Source organism: Rhinolophus ferrumequinum, chromosome 8 (assembly GCF_004115265.2).
Source record: "Rhinolophus ferrumequinum isolate MPI-CBG mRhiFer1 chromosome 8, mRhiFer1_v1.p, whole genome shotgun sequence".
In the NCBI taxonomy this organism is placed as follows: Eukaryota; Metazoa; Chordata; class Mammalia; order Chiroptera; family Rhinolophidae; genus Rhinolophus; species Rhinolophus ferrumequinum.
This window is the reverse complement of record NC_046291.1, coordinates 32990175-33009930: the sequence shown is the minus strand read 5'-3', so window position 1 is coordinate 33009930 and position 19756 is coordinate 32990175. Positions and strand designations below refer to the sequence as shown.

General features: G+C 37.8%; 3 protein-coding genes across 9 annotated transcripts in view; 2 read left to right on the top strand and 1 right to left on the bottom strand.

Moving 5' to 3' along the window:
* RFTN2 (raftlin family member 2) overlaps window positions 1-2433 on the bottom strand; it is a 54998-nt gene extending 52565 nt beyond the window's left edge. Inside the window, exons 1-2 of one of the 7 annotated variants that reach the window (XM_033113062.1) lie at window positions 2413-2433; window positions 990-1136 (exon numbers count right to left, since the gene is read on the bottom strand). In XM_033113062.1, the coding sequence (XP_032968953.1) occupies window positions 990-1128 (139 nt within the window). In that variant the 5' untranslated portion in view covers window positions 1129-1136; window positions 2413-2433. The other 6 variants (XM_033113059.1, XM_033113061.1, XM_033113057.1 and 3 more) reach the window with 6 other exon arrangements.
* PLCL1 (phospholipase C like 1 (inactive)) overlaps window positions 1-19756 on the top strand; it is a 406607-nt gene that overhangs the window by 1346 nt on the left and 385505 nt on the right. The window lies entirely within an intron of this gene.
* MARS2 (methionyl-tRNA synthetase 2, mitochondrial) lies at window positions 9531-19215 on the top strand. Its single transcript, XM_033113056.1, has one exon. The coding sequence runs from the start codon at window positions 10369-10371 to the stop codon at window positions 12208-12210; it is 1842 nt and encodes a 613-aa protein (XP_032968947.1). The 5' UTR covers window positions 9531-10368; the 3' UTR covers window positions 12211-19215.

The window sequence follows — 19756 nt, the reverse complement described above, 5'->3', positions numbered from 1 at the left end:
GATGCACTGTTCACAGAGCAAACCAAGAAATAGAGAATTTGTGTTTAAGTTAAAAAAAAGTTGAGATAACATCTAACATGATGATTTGCTTAGTATAAACTTTCTATTCACTGATAAAATGTGTGGCTTTTTAGAATTACAAGTATAGCTTTGTAATAAGAAACTTAGAATACTGTTATCTGGAAATGCTAACAGCAAGCAAGATACTCCAAATTTCATTTTTAGTACTGCATTATTAAAGATATAGTTCTACATTTTAAAAACTCAGTTTTTTCCATGCAGTTGTACAGGGCTCCTCAGTTTCTGAAAGAAGTGAGGCAAAGTATTTGTGAAGTCGAGCTGCCTGTGTTCCTTCCACAGGGCTGCCATCTGGGCTTGTTTATTTGTGTTTCCAACTTTCTGGAACAGGGAGTTTCTCTGTTAGGGACAGGGCACCAAGCAAAGGAAGTGTCTTACAGAAGACTGTCAGTTTTTCTTTTTTACTGTATTTTCAAACTTCAAGTTTAGTTTGCTCAAAAATATCAAATAACTAGCACAAGCACAAGATTTAACATAGTTGGAAACCTCAAAATTGTCTTAGCAAACACTTTTCCACACGATCCAAGTAATATTTCCTACGTGCTACCTTCTTGGGCCTTTCAAATCTTTTCCAAAACACAAAATGTCATTAAAGCTATAGCTACTTGGCCTGGAAATCAAACATTTGTCATGTACTTGGCTATAAATCTGATTGAAAAATGAAAGAAATATTTCCAAGCAGTTCTCCTAATTCTAGAAAGTACCTATGAGCCATGTTACAAAAAAATGAAGCAAACAAAAACCAAAATCTTTCAAAATATAACTAAGAAACAAAGCATTATTGTTAGATTGATTATACGATCTGACTATGAAAAACAGTTTAAAAATTCACAAATCAACACTTAAAAAAACTTCTAGTCTCTTATCTTTGAAACATTTCATTTAATGAATAAAATAGAAGCAAAACATACCTTGTAAAGTAAAATCCAGCAATACATATTCGTAAGCAAATTCTGTCTTTGTTTCCACTTGAGGTCTCTTCAGGGTAGAAAATATTTTTCCAGGGCTGCTATCATCAGGGTCTTCTAGCTTCCTAAGTCCGCACCCCATGGCAAAATCTGTAAGGAATTAAATTGCAGGATAGGAGAGGGAGAGCAGCAAATTCTGTTGTTTAAGCTGCAAAAAGAAAGTTATAGACTTAACTGCTTTGATTTTTTCAGCTACAACATAGATACTCAAAAAGAAAACATTTGAGTCCAAAGAAAGGAGCTGAAGACCTTTTCTATCCATTTTTCTGTAAAGTCGTTGAACCCATAATGATTAAGCTACAGCTCCGGGAGGCTGGGCTTGATTTTAGGAGAAACATGCAAGCTGCTACAACTTAGCGGAGAATTTCCATGCCACGTCAATTTACAGCCAGCCCCCTACCAGAGTTCTGTCGCTCAGGGCACCAACTGTGCTTTGTCTATTCCAGTTGGCTGGATGATAAAAGAGGTGTCCAAAAACGGAAATAAAAAGGCAAAAGTGCAACTCAGATGGAATTATCTACAAGTAAAGGATATATTCAGACACTGTGGCATGTGATTCTTTTTCTTTTTTCTTTCCCCTCTTTCCTGTGCCCACCCCCTCCTTCCTCCCCATACTACCAAGGAAGCAAAAGGAGAGGGAGGGAGGGAATGGGGGGGGGAGAGAGAGAGAGAGAAAGAGAAGAGAGAAGGAACGAAAGAAATGGATTTTCAACATGGTTGGAAACAAAAATCATTTCCAGAAAGGAAGTCAGCTCTATGAGGAAACTTTCTGGAGTATAAAATAAGAAAAGTAAAAAAAAAAAAAGTAAAAACAAACACTTCAGTCTTTAGGTAGCAATTGTGAAGATTTCTTTCCATATGAAGGTTCTTTTTGCTGGAAAAACTAGATACTAATTGAAACTGCCAAATAGAAAAAAAATTATATTAAAATATTTTAATAAAAAGACTTTACAAAGGAGAGACAGATATATGGAGAATTAATTTTCCCAACATCCTTGAAGTTTAAAACTCTACTATTAGAAGGCATGATAGTAACTAATAACACTCTACAGTTCCCACAGTATCCTTAATTTAAAACAAAACATAACAACAAACTGACAATTTGATTCCTTCACTCTTATAAATTGCCATTTGCCTGAAGTGAAGAACAAGTTATAACGGACCAGTTGTAATGAGTGTTTATTGCATTTCACCATTTACAGGTCAGGTAGTATGGTACACCCCAAAACCGGGAGCCCTGCAATCAGACTGCTTAGGCTCGGTCCTGCTTCTAACGCCTACTAGAGACGTGATCTTGGGCAAGTTACTGGACCTCTTTAAGTTTCAATTTCCTCCCCTATAAAATGGAGTTAATAATAGTACTTACTTCATAGGCTTGTTATGAAGGTTGAATGAGATAATCTTATCTCACATCTTAACACTATGCCTGCCTAATAGCACAACATAAATTTGTTAATGTGCTTACGTTATGAAACAGTGTTGGGAGTAGTAATAGAAAGGAAGTGATTCTGCCACCACTCCCATTATTTACAAAATAAACCCTGATCACATTTCAGATTCTAGAAAACACAAACCTGAGAAGATTTTTCAATCACACTGAAGAGAGTGTACAGGAAAAATCTCAAAGGGCGGATGGATTATTTAGTTTGCAGACGACTATGACCTCTTGTCTCTTCCTTCTGCCTACTTGTCTTTAAATATTTCACTTCTCAGAAATGTTTTAACAGAGGAAAATTCCATAGTCCTTTATTTTCAAGGATGAGCATGGTTGGTGGTAAGCAATTTCTGGGTAAATTTGGATAAAAAGACAGCAGACTTTGACCCAGTGTGACTCATTTGACTGTTTACAGTACTTTCTTCCCTGTCATTTTTTAATGTCCTCTTTTGTATGATGGACTGTGAGTTCCTGGATGGCAGAAAATGGAATATTTGAAGTTTACTAGTTTCTGTTGTAGTGCCTGTAAGATTATTTATTAAGTACGCGTATTCACTGTATTTAGTAAATGCCTGCTATATATCCCTGGCACTGAACTGGATGCAGGCTGGTACACAAGGTGACTAAACATGGCTTCTGCCCTAAAGAAACTTATGGTTTGATGAGGAATGCAGACCTATGAACAGATAATTTCAATATGATTTGGTAGCTGCTGAGATAAAGTATGGATAGGATGATACAGAACTCAAGGAGAGGTTTCTCACTCAGCTTGAAGGATAATACAGGAACTGTCTTGAGGGATGAATATGCACAAAATAAAAAAAGGCGGGGAGCATGTGCCAGGAAAAGGGAAAAGCAAGCGCAACGTCATGGAATCATGAAACAGTATGGCACAAACGTGAAGGGACGTCAAGCAGTTAAAAATGTTTAGAACATAAAATTTGAAAAAGAACTAAACTATATGGGAGGCAAGAGCTGTTGTAATGTGTCTTATATGCCATACAAAGGGAATTTAGACTTTGTTTTGTAGGCAACAAAGGAGAATCAAATGGAAAAAAATCAAAGGATGAGTTCGAAGTAGGCAAGTAACATCAGTTAGTATTTTCGAGGTCATATGGCTACTTTGAGGAAGATAGTCTTAAGGGGAGCAAGAATGGAGGGAGACCCGTCAGTCAGGAGAACATTGCAGAAGTGTGGTTGATAGTTGATGACTGACTGGCTGAATGAACGAATATAATGCATTATTATGTCCTTAAAGAATTTCTTTTATCTTTAGTAATAAAGGAAATACAATTCTTTTAGCTTGCAATTCAGCCATAGCATAAATCATTTTTCTCTTCAAAACTCCAATAAAATTAAATTTTATTTGACCCCTTTTCAAAAACACATTTCCATGTATTGATATGGCACACATTCCTGCTATTTTAACAATTGGATGGAATTTCATTGTATTGATACAATGCTTAATAAGTAACATTTTGGCTATTTTCAGATTTTTATGGGGATGATTTTAGTAAAGATTACTTTTCCTCCACTTTGGATTATTTCCTAAATACTTACGTTCTACTTTATAAGTGGTTAAAGGAGCTAGTTTACATACAAGGATATCAGTTAGGAAGTAATAAGCAAAGAAAATGTATTCTAATGAGTAAATAATTCATTTATATTACTTAGAGAAATATGTGGTTGGCCATAAAACTATTTAAGCTATTAACCTTATATATTTTTGCTTTAAAACTGTAAGCTTTATATATATATATATATATATATATATATATATATATATATATATTAACCATCACATATATTTGCTCCATAGCTCTTTTTTTTTAAATTTTACTTTTTTATATTAGTTTTTTTTTTTTTTTTTTTTTTTAAAGATTTTTATTGGGGAAGAGGAACAGGACTTTATTGGGGAACAGTGTGTACTTCCAGGACTTTTTTTTTTTCCAAGTCAAGTTGTTGTCCTTTCAATCTTAGTTGTGGAGGGTGCCGTTCAGCTTCAAGTTGTTGTCCTTTCAGTCTTAGTTGTGGAGGGTGCAGCTCAGCTCCAGGTCCAGTTGCCGTTGCTAGTTGCAGGGGGCTCAGCCCACCATCCCTTGTGGGAGTCGAACTGGCAACCTTGTGGTTGAGAGTTGGTTGCGCTTCAACCAACTGAGCCATCTGGGAGCTCAGCGGCAGCTCAGATCAAGGTGCCGTGCTCAATCTTAGTTGCAGGGGGCAGAGCCCCCCATCTCTTGCGGGACTCGAGGGATTGAACTGGCACCTTGTGGTTGAGAGCCCACTGGCCCATGTGGGAATCGAACCGGCAGCCTTCGGAGTTAGGAGCATGGAGCTCTAACCACCTGAGCCACCACGCCGGCCCTGTATTAGTTTTAGATGTACAAAACAATAAAATGATTAGACATTTACACCCCCCCAGTCTACTACTGCTCCGACATCGTATACAAGTATATCTGCTATAATACCACTGACTTTATTCCCTACACTGTACTTTACATCCTGTGAATACATATCTATCTACATAATTATAGTTGACATTCCGTATTACTCTATGCTCCATAGCTCTTTAATGCCTCTATATTTTTAAACAAATCCTTTTGGTCAAAAAAATTTCTGCTTCTCCATTTTGTCCTTAAGAAAAATATACATTTCTTCAATAGTATAGTTCTCATTTTGAAACCAATGTTTGGTTTCCTGTTTCTTTCTTTTTTTTTTTAATAAACTTGATATTTTACAGCAATACTAGGTTCACATCAAAATTGAGTGGAAAGTACATAGTTCCCTGTTCCACGCCCCCACACAATCTTCCACTAACATCCAGCACCAGACGGTGCATTTGTAATTGTCAATGAACCTGCCTTGACACATCATTATCACCCATAGTCCATAGTTTACATTAGGCTTCACTCTTGGTGTTGTACATTCTGTGGGTTTTGACAAAAATATAATGACATATATCTATGAATATGGTATCATACAGAGTAGTTTCACTGTCCCTACAATCTGTGCTCTACCTATTCATCCTGCCCTTATGTCTTTCTTTACTCTGATGCATCTGGCAATTGTAAGGTAAAGGGTAAGACACAAATCTAAGTCGGTTCTCTTCCATTCTGATGATATCCAACTGCCATAACCATATTTGTTTTCATAGATAATCTTTTATCATTCATGTTTCCCCAGGCTTGTCATATATTGTTTATAGTAATTAAGATAAACTTTTGGAATGTTTTCTGATATTGGTTATTTTTTATATATTGAATTATATTTGCTGCTAATTGTAGATTTTAGGGACAGCTTTCAGTTCTTTATTTTAAATGGGGTTCCTCCCTTATGTGGTTGGGTATGATGAAAATGTATTATCAATTCTTGCCTATGTTCTAGTGTGGGCTCACTCAGTCCTTGAATGAGTGAATGAAGCTTATGAAAATATTCTCCATAACTGGTAGCTTATTCTCAGTTACTACTCAAGTTTGAATCACTTTTCAGCAACATCTTAAAGCTTCTAAGAGATAATTATCCAATCCCTTCCCTACAGACGAAAGTTCTTGCATAATAGTAACTTTTAAATCCAATTTATTTTATGTGGCCCGGCTCTAAAGAAGTAAATTTAACAATAGTTCAACAATTTTTATGGAGCATCTACTAGTACATACGTAAGGCACTACGTGAACACAAAGATGAAAAAGCCAGTTTATGCTCTTCAGAATTCACAACCTAGCACAACATTGAATTTTAACTATTTAATATACTGTTAGTTTCATAATGTAACCAAATTTCCTAGTTAATTAATGACTTATTGAAAGCACTACTTGTTGAAAAAGCCTTCTTCCTTTAACGATTAGAATTGTCATACTCATCATACACTTAATAGTTACATAGACTAAGATTTGTATGTATTTTGACTTTTTATTTTGTTCTATATAGTCAGGCTTCTCAACATTACATATTTAAATTACTTATGGCTTTATAATCTTTCAATGTCCATCAGTGTATAGTATAATTATTCTTTTACAAATTATTGACTACTATTAGCGGTTTATTCTTCTAGATCAGAGGTTTTCAGACTATGCACGGCAGAGGCCTGTGGTTCCAAAGAAATGCCTGCTTTGGTGAAGAGAAGGGACTTTGATCATGACAGGAGGCTGAGCAGGCAGAGCTCTGGGTCCCCCCACCGCTCTTTCTTCAAAAAGAGTACAGAAGCTTAGATTTTATCAGTTTCATACACCAATAACCATGAAAAAACTATAACTTTCAAAAAAGGACACCATTTACATCATTGATAAACTATGTAGTTTTTTTAGTAATAAATCTACCAAAATATAAGCCAGATTTATATGTAGAAAATTGTAAAGCATTACTGATCAGCATTAAAGGAGACTTAAGAGAATGGAGAGATATATATACATAAGCATTTTAAAAAATACTTAATATCGTAAATATTTCTCCCCCCAGCCCTTGACAGCTGTCACTGAGGTATAGATTTAATGATATTAACTCCAACAGACTTTTGCATGGAATTTGTCATATTAATTTTAATATTTATGTGGAAGATAAAAGGTGCAAGAATGTCTAAGATATTTCTGAAGAATGAGAGATTAGTTCCATCTATATTAAGATTTATTATAAAGTTATAGTAATTAAAGTTATTTTTAGCAAGGCACAAATTAACCAATGCAAAAGAATAAAGAGCCTAGAAACAGAAACCTACATATGTGGAAATTTAATATATGATGGAGGTGGCATGGCAGATCAGTGGGGAAATGAAGCTGGAATAACTAGTTATCTTTATGGGGGAGAAATTGGATCCCCACCTCATATTGTATATAAAAATTTCAATTCTATAAAAAGAACTTGAACATCAAAAGCAAAAAGTTTATACTTTTATATGAAAATATGGATATTTATTCTGACATCATAGCACTACGAGTATTTTTAAGGCAAAAAGATAATAATAATAAAATAGCTGTAAATGATAAATCATAAAATTATAATCATAAGATACATTTTGATAAATTCTATATTAAAATTAAGAACTTGCATTAATTAAGCCACTTTAATGTGAGAAGACTAGATACTGTTAGATATTTACAAAATATCAACCTATAAAGGAACAGTACCAAGAATAAACAAACTCCTGCACATAAATAAAGAAAAAGACGAGCCAATAGAAAAGTAGACACAAAATATAAATAGGCACTTCACAGGCAAAGAAACGTATATGGTTAACAAATACATGAAAATGCAAATCAGGACCAGTGACATAACATTTATATTGTCATAAAATACACATATTAAATATGCCATTTAACCATTTTAAAGTGTACAATTCAGCGGCATTAAGTACATTCACAGTATTGTACCATGATCATCACTATGTAGCTCCAGAACTTGTTCATCACCCCAACAGGAAAACCCATATCCTTTAAGCATCCTCTCTCAATTCCAACTTTCCCCCATGTCATGGCAACCACTAATCTCCTTCTGTCTCTCTGAATTTGTCTATTCTGGATATTTCATACGAATGAAATCTACGCTATGTGGTCTTCTGTGCCTGGTTTCTTTCATTTAGCATAATGTTTTAATGGTTTATCTATATGGTGGTATGTATCAGTACTTCACTACTTTTTATGGCTGAACAATATTCCACTGTACATGGCTATACCACTTTTACCTACCTATTCATCGGATGATAGACACATTGGGGTTGTTTCGATCTTTTGGCTATTGTGAATAGTGCTTCTATGGATATTAGTGAATAGCATTTTATACTTGTTTGGCAAAAAGTTAAGTAGATAATATCTAAGTATTAGAGAGACCTCTGTAAGGGTATGTTGCTGATGGGGATGTAGAGTTGTTTAATCATGGGGTTCTTTCAAAATTGAACATTCATATCCTCTATGATCCAGCAATATCACTCCTAGACATATAGCCAAGAGAAACTTTAGCATATAAGTATCAGGAGATAAAAATAAGAAAGTTAGTTGCAGTACTATTTCTAAGAGGAAAAACTTGAACCACTCAAATGTGCATCAACAGTCATTTGTTTCAAGGAGTTCTGCTATAAAGAAAAAGAAAGAAATGGAACAGCAGTGGGGGTTGAAAATTTTTTTCTTTTAAAGATGTATGAAAAAAATAGCACGTTTGCATGCTGAAGAATAGATTCCATGGGAAAGGGGGAAAAAATTGCTGGAGAACCTGATATCTCTGACACTTGGCCTGGATTTGTTTCCTATTTCTGGGGGCTGTATATACCCTCCAGTTTTAAGTTTTACCTATCCTTCACTTGCCCTTCTTAAACTGCTGGATCAAATAGAGCACATCACCTAAATACCCAAAGGATATTTGTAGGATGTATTGTAACTCCTAGAGAATTTGACTGGTCCATTTTCTATATCACCACAGAAATCAAATCCAACTTACCATATGCCTCCATTCATAAGTTGTCATAAGGCAGTCAAAAAGAATTAGCTAGTATTACAGGCAAAAACATGGAGAATCACAGTAACAAATTGTTGAGTGAAAGAGCTAAGTCGAAGACTACCTGTAGTATGATATCCTTTTAAAAATATTTAAGTACAAGCAAAATGAAACAATATGTTGCTTGGACATACCACATATTTTATAACATGAATGCAAAAGTACAAAATTTAGGACAATGATTACCTCTGGGAGGAGAACAGAAAGACAAGGAGCCCATAGATCTAAATCATTGGTAATCTTCTCCTTCCATGGTTCTCAAACTTTGGTGTGATCGGAATCACCTGGAGAGCTCATTAAAACCTAGATTGCTGGGTGCCAGCCCCAGAGTTTCTGATTAAGGCTGTGTGTGTGGCCTAAGAATATGCATTTGTAATGAGGTCCCAGGTTGATGCTAAAGCTGCTATTCTGGGACCACTTTAAGAGAACCACTTCTAGTTCTTAGTTTGAGTTGTGGGTTCACTTTCCATTTTATTATGAAATGAATATAGTATTTAAACTAAAAAAAAAAAAAAAAAAAAAAAAAAAAAGATGGCTAATCATAGACCAAAGATGAGAGCATGTAATGAAGCAGAGTAATATTAATCCAATTCTGGGCTCCTAAGGCATGCCCCTCCAAAAGAGCTAGGGTTCCGTTAATAAAAGCAAACTTGAAAAAAATCCTGCTCTAAGAAGAACCTCAAGCCCATCTAAAAAGAAAATTACTAATTACTTTGAGAAATAAATTGGAAGATTGATTCTCGCTCACGCACACAGTGACAACATACTGCATTCCACATCCCCAGATCTAAATGTTTGGCAGACGTGGCACATCACAAATCTACCTCTTTTGTCGATTAAGTAAAAAAGGAGCGCGTTTAAAGATTTCCTTTACGTTTTCAGTTCTTATCCTTCCTTCAAGTACCCTAGGTAATTATTTGTCTTCCTTCCTCCCTCCCTCCTTCCAGATTGTGTCCACTAGGTTCTGAGATAAAATTTAGATGATATTTCGGAGCCCTCCGATGACCAGGGCCTATGAAGAAGGCATACTCTGTGTCCTACAATGTGCCAGCCACTGACTGGGGCTTGAGAACTGAATTGTCCTAATACAAAATTCTTGCCCAGAAGCAGATCAGCCTAGAGAGGAAAACAGCTCTGTAAATATAAAATTACAACCCAAAGCAGGACACACAGGATGTTATGGAAAGATAAAGATTTATCCGCTTTCATAACCTCCCCTAAGTCCAGCGCATCTAAGCTATCTGCATCTCTAGCGCGCAGCGGCGATTCACAGCTGCAAGGTCGGAGACCCGCGCGGGGAGGAGGCGCGCGGGGAGGAGGCGCGCGGGCGCGGCGGCCGAGGGCGGACGCTCCGGGCTGCTCTCCATTAGTTTTCCGGCCGGAAGCGGCGGTGCGGCACGGCTGCGCATGCGCCCCTCACACGTGCTTCCAGAACGCCCACTCCGCCGTTTGGGCCCCGCCGGCACCATGCTGCGAATTTCTGTCTTGCGGTTGCTAGGACGCGCGCTGGCGGGTAGGGTCTGGCTCCTGGCGCCCTCTAACCCACGCCTCTACAGTTCGGGCCCTCTAGGTGCTGGCGACCACGCTCGCGATGCGCACGCTTACTTCACGACACCCATATTCTATGTGAACGCCGCGCCGCACATTGGACACCTGTACTCGGCGTTACTGGCGGACGCCCTGTGCCGCTACCGTCGCCTCCGAGTTCCCAGCGCCGCCGCCACGCGATTCTCCACAGGTACCGACGAGCACGGCCTGAAGATTCAGCAAGCAGCAGCCGCTGCGGGCCTGGCCCCGACCGAGCTGTGCGACCGAGTTTCGGCCCAGTTCCAGCAGCTTTTCCGGGACGCTGGCGTCTCCTCCACCGACTTCATCCGCACCACCGAGGCCCGGCACCGGAGGGCTGTGCAGCACTTCTGGGGAGTGCTGAAGGCTCGAGGTCTGCTGTACAAGGGGCTCTATGAAGGTTGGTATTGCGCTTCCGACGAGTGCTTCCTGCCTGAGGCCAAGGTCACCCGGCATCCGGGCCCGTCGGGGGATTCATGTCCTGTATCTCTCGAGAGCGGGCACCCCGTCTCCTGGACCAAGGAAGAAAACTACCTTTTCAGGCTCTCCCAATTCCGGGAGCCGCTCCAGCGGTGGCTGCGCGACGACCCTCAGGCGATCACGCCCGAGCCATTCCATCACACAGTCCTTCAGTGGCTGGAGGAGGAGCTGCCGGACCTGTCAGTCTCTCGCAGGAGTAGCCACCTACACTGGGGCATTCCGGTGCCCGGGGATGATTCGCAGACCATCTACGTATGGCTGGATGCCTTAGTCAACTACCTTACTGTCATTGGCTACCCAAATGCTGAGTTCAAGTCTTGGTGGCCAAGCACCTCTCATATCATAGGCAAGGACATTCTCAAATTCCATGCTATCTATTGGCCTGCCCTCCTCTTAGGCGCCGGCATGAACCCACCGCACCGCATCTATGTCCATTCTCACTGGACAGTCTGTGGCCAAAAGATGTCTAAGAGTTTGGGCAACGTGGTGGATCCCAGGACTTGCCTCGATCGCTATACTGTGGATGGCTTTCGCTACTTTCTCCTTCGTCAGGGCGTCCCCAACTGGGACTGTGATTACTATGATGAAAAGGTGGTCAAGTTGTTAGACTCTGAGCTGGCAGATGCTTTGGGAGGTCTCTTGAACCGATGCACTGCCAGTAGAATAAATCCTTCTGGGACTTACCCGGCCTTCTGCTCTACCTGTTTTCCCAGGGAGCCAGGGTTGGTGGGGCCATCAGCTCGTGTTCAGGCAGACGACTATGCTCTAGTGAGCGCAGTGGCCACTTTGCCCAAGCAGGTAGCAGACCACTATGCTAACTTCCAGATCTATAAGGCTCTGGAGGCAGTGTCCAGCTGTGTACGGCAAACTAATGGCTTTGTCCAAAGGCATGCACCATGGAAGTTGAACTGGGAGAGCCCAGTGGATGCTCCCTGGTTGGGTACTGTGCTTCATGTGGCCTTAGAATGTTTGCGAGTCTTTGGAACTCTGCTCCAGCCTGTCACCCCAAGCCTAGCTGACAAGCTGCTCTCCAGGCTGGGGGTCTCTGCCACAGAGAGGGGCCTTGGAGAGCTCCATTTCTTGCCTCGATTTTATGGACATTCTTGCCCTTTTGAAGGGAGGAAGCTGGGACCTGAAAGTGGGCTCTTGTTTCCACGCCTGGACCAGTCCAGGGCCTGGTTGGTGAAAGCCCATAGGACCTAGAAACAGCTCTTACTGGCTTGCAAAAAAGCAAATGTGTTACTTTCTTATTTTGCATTTTCAATTAAGTTATACTAATGTTTTCTAAAGTGTTCCATCAAATGAGCACGTAAGTGATGTCCCTGTGAAAAGAGGTTTGTAACCTTTCTGTTGCCTACTCCCTACTCTAATTCTCTGTGCCCATTAACCACTGTCCTTTGCACACCAGTGTCCCTAAGATGTCTCTAGGGAAAGATGGGTAAGAGACAATCTTGCTGATAGGCACCTTCTCATTGTGCCTCCTTTCAAACAATAGTTATTTGCCCAGACTACCTCTCATGGCTTGTTTTCCATTGGCCTGGCCTCTGCTGGACAAATTGGTGTGGGATTGGAGGCTCCGTACCTCACTTTTAGTCCTACTTTGTTATATAGGTTAGATCTCCTGTTAAAAAGGGATTCTTTCTGTAAACCTTTAAAAATCAGTATCTTAGACTAGATGATTTTTGCCCACGTTTTTTATTATTGGTTTTTAAAACCATGACTCCCTGTACTTTGTTCAATAGTTGTGCTTTGTAACATTACACTTCAACCACTAGATGGCTCTAGTCTCACATTGAATTACTTAACACAGGTTTCAGAATCTTTAGAATTAGTTTTCTGCTTTTCTAATTTCACAGAATTAAAATTTTTTTTTTTATTTTCTTAACACAAGGGGTAACTGCAACCACTGCTGCTTTACAGAAAGCAATAAAAAAGATCAAACTCCTCAGGTTTTTTCAGACTACTGAAAAAGGATATTTACTCTATTTAGTAAGCTAATAAGTAAATGTATCAAGTTTGTTTGGCCTATTTATGATAAATGGTAACGCTCTCTTGAGGTACTTGGTGTGTTAAACATTTTAAACTTTAATAACAGATTTAGAAGTATGATTTAAAAAAATTAGTTCAAAAGGGCATTATTTTCTTTGTATTTCTTAGTCTTAATTTTGTTATTCACATACATAATTTGCCTTATATGATTTCTTTTGGTCAGTCAGGATCTAAATACAATATAGAAATTATGGAATAGTTATTGTAAAGGTTAATACATTTACTTTTAAGTTTTTTTTTTTTTTAAAGGAGGGTACAGCTCCTTTTTTTTAAGGAGGGCCCATGCGGGAATCGAACTGGCAACCTTGGTGTTATCAGCACCATGCTCTAACCAACTGAGCTAACCGGCCACCCCATTAAGTACTTTTTACTGATGATTTCTTTTCCTATTTTAACTTGTTATTAAAGTTTAAAAGTTTGTTAAGTACCTTATTCAGATGTTTTGTTGCATTTGTTGAAGGTGATGGTGAAGGGAGGAAATGATCAATGCTCCAAGAATCTCAAATTGGATTTAGGGATCTCTTCAAGGCTCCATAAGAGAACATCACAGAGAAAATGTTAAGGTATCAATTTATACAATGGCTGCAACACAGTAAGCCAGCAGTTGTATCTCACAGGTGATTGGACAGCTGGGCCGAAGTTTCAAATGAGAACTTGCCTTGAAATACCCATTCTAAGCATGGTAGCAAGCGGAGAGGCCTCACTGTGAAGTCAACTGTTGCGCTGCTCGTTCCCCCGGATTTATTCTGCATGCTACTGTTCAATTCCAGTTTCTGTTTATCAGTGTGACGAAAGATTTTTGTTTGCTTGGAAACACTGCTTGAAGGCATTCTAAAGGTGGAAGGATTTTTCTACAAATGTTCCTTGAGACCATTATTCTTAATAATGGAATCCTGGGCTTTCCATATGACATATTCCAGTTACCTGCTGCGATTACTAAGGCAGATTACTAAGACCTAGGATGGAGTATAATATCTCCTAGGGCTGGACAGAGTAGAGTGGTGAAAAAGATGGATAACGGAAAACAGACTTGGAAAACCAGTGGAATTGGTAACTAACCTCTGCCCTGTTAGCAGTCTTACAGTTCTATCACACAGAGAAGGTGTCTTCTTTCCTATGACCTAATGCTGGTCAATACACTGGACCTTGGCTTTCTGGGTGTTAATGGAGTCTCTTGTGTGTCTGTCATTTGTGCAGGCATTTAACTGGCTATCAGAATATTTGTGCTACTGGAGGGCACAATAAAATAGGGGAACCAAAAAGGAGAGGGCATAGTTATTACAAAAGACAAGATATTTTGAGTGGAGAGGTATGCTTTGATCTGACTTATTCTGTGGTGGGTGATATAGAAGATGAACCAGTTGGCTTTTCTGTAGGAAGTAAAGCAAATGTCCTTTGGGTACTTAATATTTAAGAATGGCAAGTAAAACTTAAAACTGGAGGGCATGCACTTCCAAGAGGGCATCCTAACTACTTCTGGGAGATGATGATGATAAATTCATAGACATCTAAGAATGGCCCTTCTCCAGAACTGTTAACACCTTACCTGGCATCTATGGATCCTTTGACCACAAAGGAAGTTTCTCCCAAGTACTACCCTGAGGCTCTCAAATTTTCATTTTAGGTTCTTCTTGGAGGCAGTGTTGCAGGAGGCTATGATAGAGCACTGATCAGGTGTTTACATTATAGTAGTAATAACAAGCTGTCAACTCAGTAGACTACAGTTCTCTCTGAAGTCATGCAAAAGTTGTGGGCAATGTATAGTTAAGTGGCGCCACTGTATATTGGAGGGCTATTGCATAAGTGAACTCATAGATTAGGAACCTCTGAGGTCAGAAGACCTGTGGCTATATGGAGGTCAAGAATACAGGAACAACAAATAGATACAATCTGATTTCACTGAAATCCCAGTTACTTTGCAAGTAGGCCATATCATTTTTCTCTTAAGGACTGTGTGACTGTAGGGGCTGAGAAGAGCTTGTTAAATTGACTATTACGTTGATGCAAAAGTACTCAGGATGGCCTACACTGCAACATGGGCCCTGGGGCACAGGTCTTGGTTTTTTGCACAGTGTACCTGTGATTGGGACATAGCTCTTTGGGACATAGATCTGGGAAGTTCCAAAACCGAAGTAAAGGCAGTAGTTGGATGACTTACAATCCTAAATAGCTTGGGCAGCACATGGTAGTACCAGGCATTCAACAGATTCCTCCTTGGGCATTATGGTAGGGATGGTTTCCTGGACCTCTGACTGCCCTACCCTCAGTGAGTATGTAGTTACAGTGTTGGCCTGCATTAGTGTAACCTTGAGTTATGGGAGAGACCATGCCTCTTAACCAAGATTTGGTTCATCAAGCTGCTGTATGATAATTTACATTTGCCTCCTGGAGGCAATTCCCCCATAGTTCTATCAGATATAGAACCACTGTTTTTGTTGGTGAGGTCTGGGGTGCTGTAAATCGTGGTGGTCCTTGCCCTCTTTTGCCAGAGTGAATAATTTATCACTGGACCTAAAAGGGTGTGGACATATTGACAGCCATGTGTCTATTTCTGCAGCAAAGGTTTACTAGTTCCAAGAGCTTGGGGGGAGCTAGGGCACAAGTTAAGGTAACCAAGAGCCCAGGTTAGAAGGATCAGTTCTTGAAGAAAGCCTGTGAGCCCCTTGCAAAACTAAGACAGTATGAAGTATATCATTTCAGCACTACACAGCTTGCCCTGCCCCTCCTCTTATAGGAACTTTGGATAGAATTGGTTAACTTTTCTCAATAGTAACAAACCAAATTTGGAGGTTAACATTGCTGGAAGGGCCACAAGAGTAACAACCGAGTTAATTAAAGTTAATTAGTGGGGATTTTAACTTTCTGAGCAGACTGTCTTATTCTTTTTTGAGACAGAGGATAAAAGAAGCCAGCCCTAAGCTGCTTTCCTCTATCACCAAGAAGTACTTTGAGCTTGAGGGGAAGGGACTAACCCATTTGGTACCCATTTGGTGTAGCATAATGATACTAACCTCCTTATGCTGTCCCACTCCTAAGGCTGTGCCTTGTGTGTGTGTACCCCTCATTAGTTGACAGTCACTGGTTTGTGCAATTTAACATGAAGATGAATCTTCAAAAACTAGTTTATGATCAGCTGTTATAGATTGGAATCATCGTTCTATTCTCTTAATTCAATACAGTCAATAAAAATTTGACCACTTACACATTTTTCCTGATTAAAATATTTTTAAAAGGGTAATATCTTTAAAACACATTCAGTAAGATAGTTTCAGTAATTTGGCTTTCTTTGAACTAATCAAGAAGTGTGTTGGTTAGAAAGCTATAAATATAAAAAATATAGAGTTAATAAGCATATTACACATTTAGGTTAATCACTAAAATAATACAAATAGAGTGTATTTCTTTTAAGTCAAATGAAAATAAATGTTAAAGAAAACAATCTGACAGAAGACAGGAAAGAGAAAAAAAGGGCAAAGAAAAATAAAAAATACTGTAAAAGAAAACCCATAATACGGCAGAAAATATACAAATGTATCAGTAATTATAATAAAAATAAAACATCATGGGATGAATCTTTTGCCAAAAGACAGCAGTGTTCAAGCTTATATTTAAAAAGTTAGCTATATGTAATTAAAAGTTAAATGCTTAAACGTAACAGAAAATACAACATGAAGAAACACTAGGCATATATTAACCAAAAGAAAGCTGGTGTCTTAACAGTAGACAATCTATATTGAAGGGAAAACCATTACTAAAGATAAAGTGAATCTATAAAAGGAATAACATATCAACAAATTATAAGAATGATGAACTTGTATGATTGAATAACTTAGCCTCAAAATGTAAAAAGCTAAAGCTGAAATTGAAAAGAAAGGAAATGTTCAAAAAAATTAAACTGCCTTTCATGCGTTCAGAGAAACCATGCAATGAGAAACTAAAAATACAGTAACTTACACTGGACATTCGCATTTCAGTCTGTAATGTTCACTACCAAGTGGATCATCACTGCTAAGTGTGAAAAAAATAAAAACGTTATCTCAGGCAAGGTTTTGTGACTAAAATTTTGTCTTCCATGCATGCCTCATGGCAAATAATTTGCTTTTTGAATAGAAATGTCAGCAACTATACTATCTGTTCAGTAAATCTTCTATGCATTATTAAAAAGGGAGAATCTCACGGCCATAATTTTGCCACATTTTCTAATTGTTAAGTTCAGTAATAAGCAAAGTTGAAGGGAGAGAACCAACAGTTCTATGTTCATCATTTGTGTTTGCTCACTTTCCCCATCAACTCTGTGAGGTATTATTCTTTCTCCGTTTAACTGACGAGAAATTGAGGCACAGAGATTAAGTAACTTGGCTAAGGTTATACAGTTTGTAAAACAGGAGAGCCTAGACTCAGACTTGTCTTGGTGCCACAGCTTTGGCACCCTCCTTCGCACCAGCAGCACAATCAATCATGAGTATCTACTGAAGTTGAAGGCACTCTGTTGTGGGGAAGAGGAAGCAGTATAATCAGGTCCAAAGACCTGAAGATGAGAACTCGGCTAAATACGAATCCTTAATTGAAATACATCAATGAGTGTTTGAAGATGAGGAATTAATAGGTGTTGAAAGCTGATTGTGAAACAGATGACTGCCGAAATACTTAGAATGATACAGTTCTCTTTTCCTTTTAGGAGTTTCCTTTATTATCCTAAGCCAGTTTATGCGTGCTCGTATAAATTTAAAAAAATTTAATAACTCTAATAGTCTCTATTTTTCTTTTTCCTTAAGATTATTTTGTTTCTTATTTTCAGAACAGTGCTCTAAATTCTTGACTCCAACAGTTCCCTAAGTGAAAGTATGTTATCGTAAATTCATGAACCTTAAGTATTTTGAAATAACATTTTACTAATTGATGCTTAAAATACACATTTATATCTATACATGAAAACATATCAATATTCAGAAGTTTTATTTGAATTAACTAGTATAATAACAAGGCCAAATAATTTTATTAGGGGTTACAAACACTGAAACTTTTCCTTTCATACATAACAGGTTTAATACAAAGGAACTTAATTAGTAGACATCTATTTACTAACAATTTATGTTCTATGAATTTACTGAACACTTATTACTGTATTTTTATGACATCTTTCCTAACAAGCCTGCAGAAACCAGATTAAACGCCTTTTGACTCTAGTTCTTACCAAAGCAAATATCACTGTTAGCTAAAATGTCACATATTGGATAATTCCTGGTAAATTATAATCTCATATATGACAGTCAAAACATGTTCTAATTTCCCCAAGTTAGAGAGACTTTATTGTGGATTGCTTAAGACTACTCTGTTATATATTTTTTATGAAATGTAGCTATTATGTTGGATATGGGCTACACCTTGAAGAAGTGTGATAAAACCTGTTTATATAGAACTCTTAGTTATCTAAATTGTATTTTTAAAAATGTAACAAAAGGTATGAAAGTCGTTGCAAACTTGGAAGGCCAAGAATACCTACATTATTATTCTGTGCTTTAAATGGTTTCTTCAGAACTCTGTTTAAATTCAAGCAACACAGTCCCATAGTTAGCAAGGCATGACGGGCACTTTTTCAGTATTTTTTTTGCATGGTAGATTATGACTTGCTGATAGAATCAGACTGATGCATTACAAATAATATATGGCATTTTTTGATTGCCTTCAAAAATCAATAAAGGAATTTATAAAGATTTTCATAAAGCAAAGACTATTCAATCCTACTAATTGAAATTATTGCATTAACTTTAAGTTTCTATTAAACTTATTTTATGGAAACTCCCTACATTTTTGAAAGCAAAACTTTTTAGTCCTGAGTTTAGTTTCATTTATAACTCATTACTGGAATGTAATTAAATAAATCAAGTTACAATGTGTAAGAAGTCTATTTTGGTATAGAAGAAAATCGTTAAGTACTAAAATAAAATGTATTATTGAAAATATGTATGGTTAATTGCATGAAAGTGGATGGTTGGATTTTCACTCCATTTTAGGATTTGGAAGGAGTAGTCTTTGCTACTATTAATATTCATTATGATATTATCTAGTATAAAAATTGTTAATAATCTTCAAAATAGAAAATTTTTTCTTATTAAAATGTCCATATGAAAATCACCCTCCACAAGGTAGGTAGTTAATTCATAACAAATTTTAAATGAAACATTTTGGGATATAACTGATGTCATAAAATTAGTTTTCTACTCTCAGGAGTGTATATAGCACTTTTTCCTTTTTCCATAATCCATGGAGACCATCTAAAAATGGAGCTATCAGTTCTGGGGCACAAAAACCAGTATAAATGTATAACTGTGTGTAGCTAAGCATAGAAATTAGGAAATCAACCTGATTTCAGACAACAAAGGAAAAATGGTGAGAACTTATTGCTTAACATCAAGAGTAGTGAGAAGGGAACTAAGTTCAACAAAGTTACCAAAACCCATCATTGATAAGTTTGTAGAGGTAGATGTTTTAAATATTCATTCTGTGAAGGTAGGTAAGTCTGAGCTCAAGAGTTTTAAACAAGTCATTCTCTAAAGATAGATAAATAGCTAGGGCACAGGCAAAAAATATGATAAACAGGACTGCTGCTGAGTTTATTTTCATTGTTTCGCACAGACATTAGGATATTAAATGTGTTATTTTAATTGAAAGCTATTCTCACAGTTGGCTATAGCCTGAA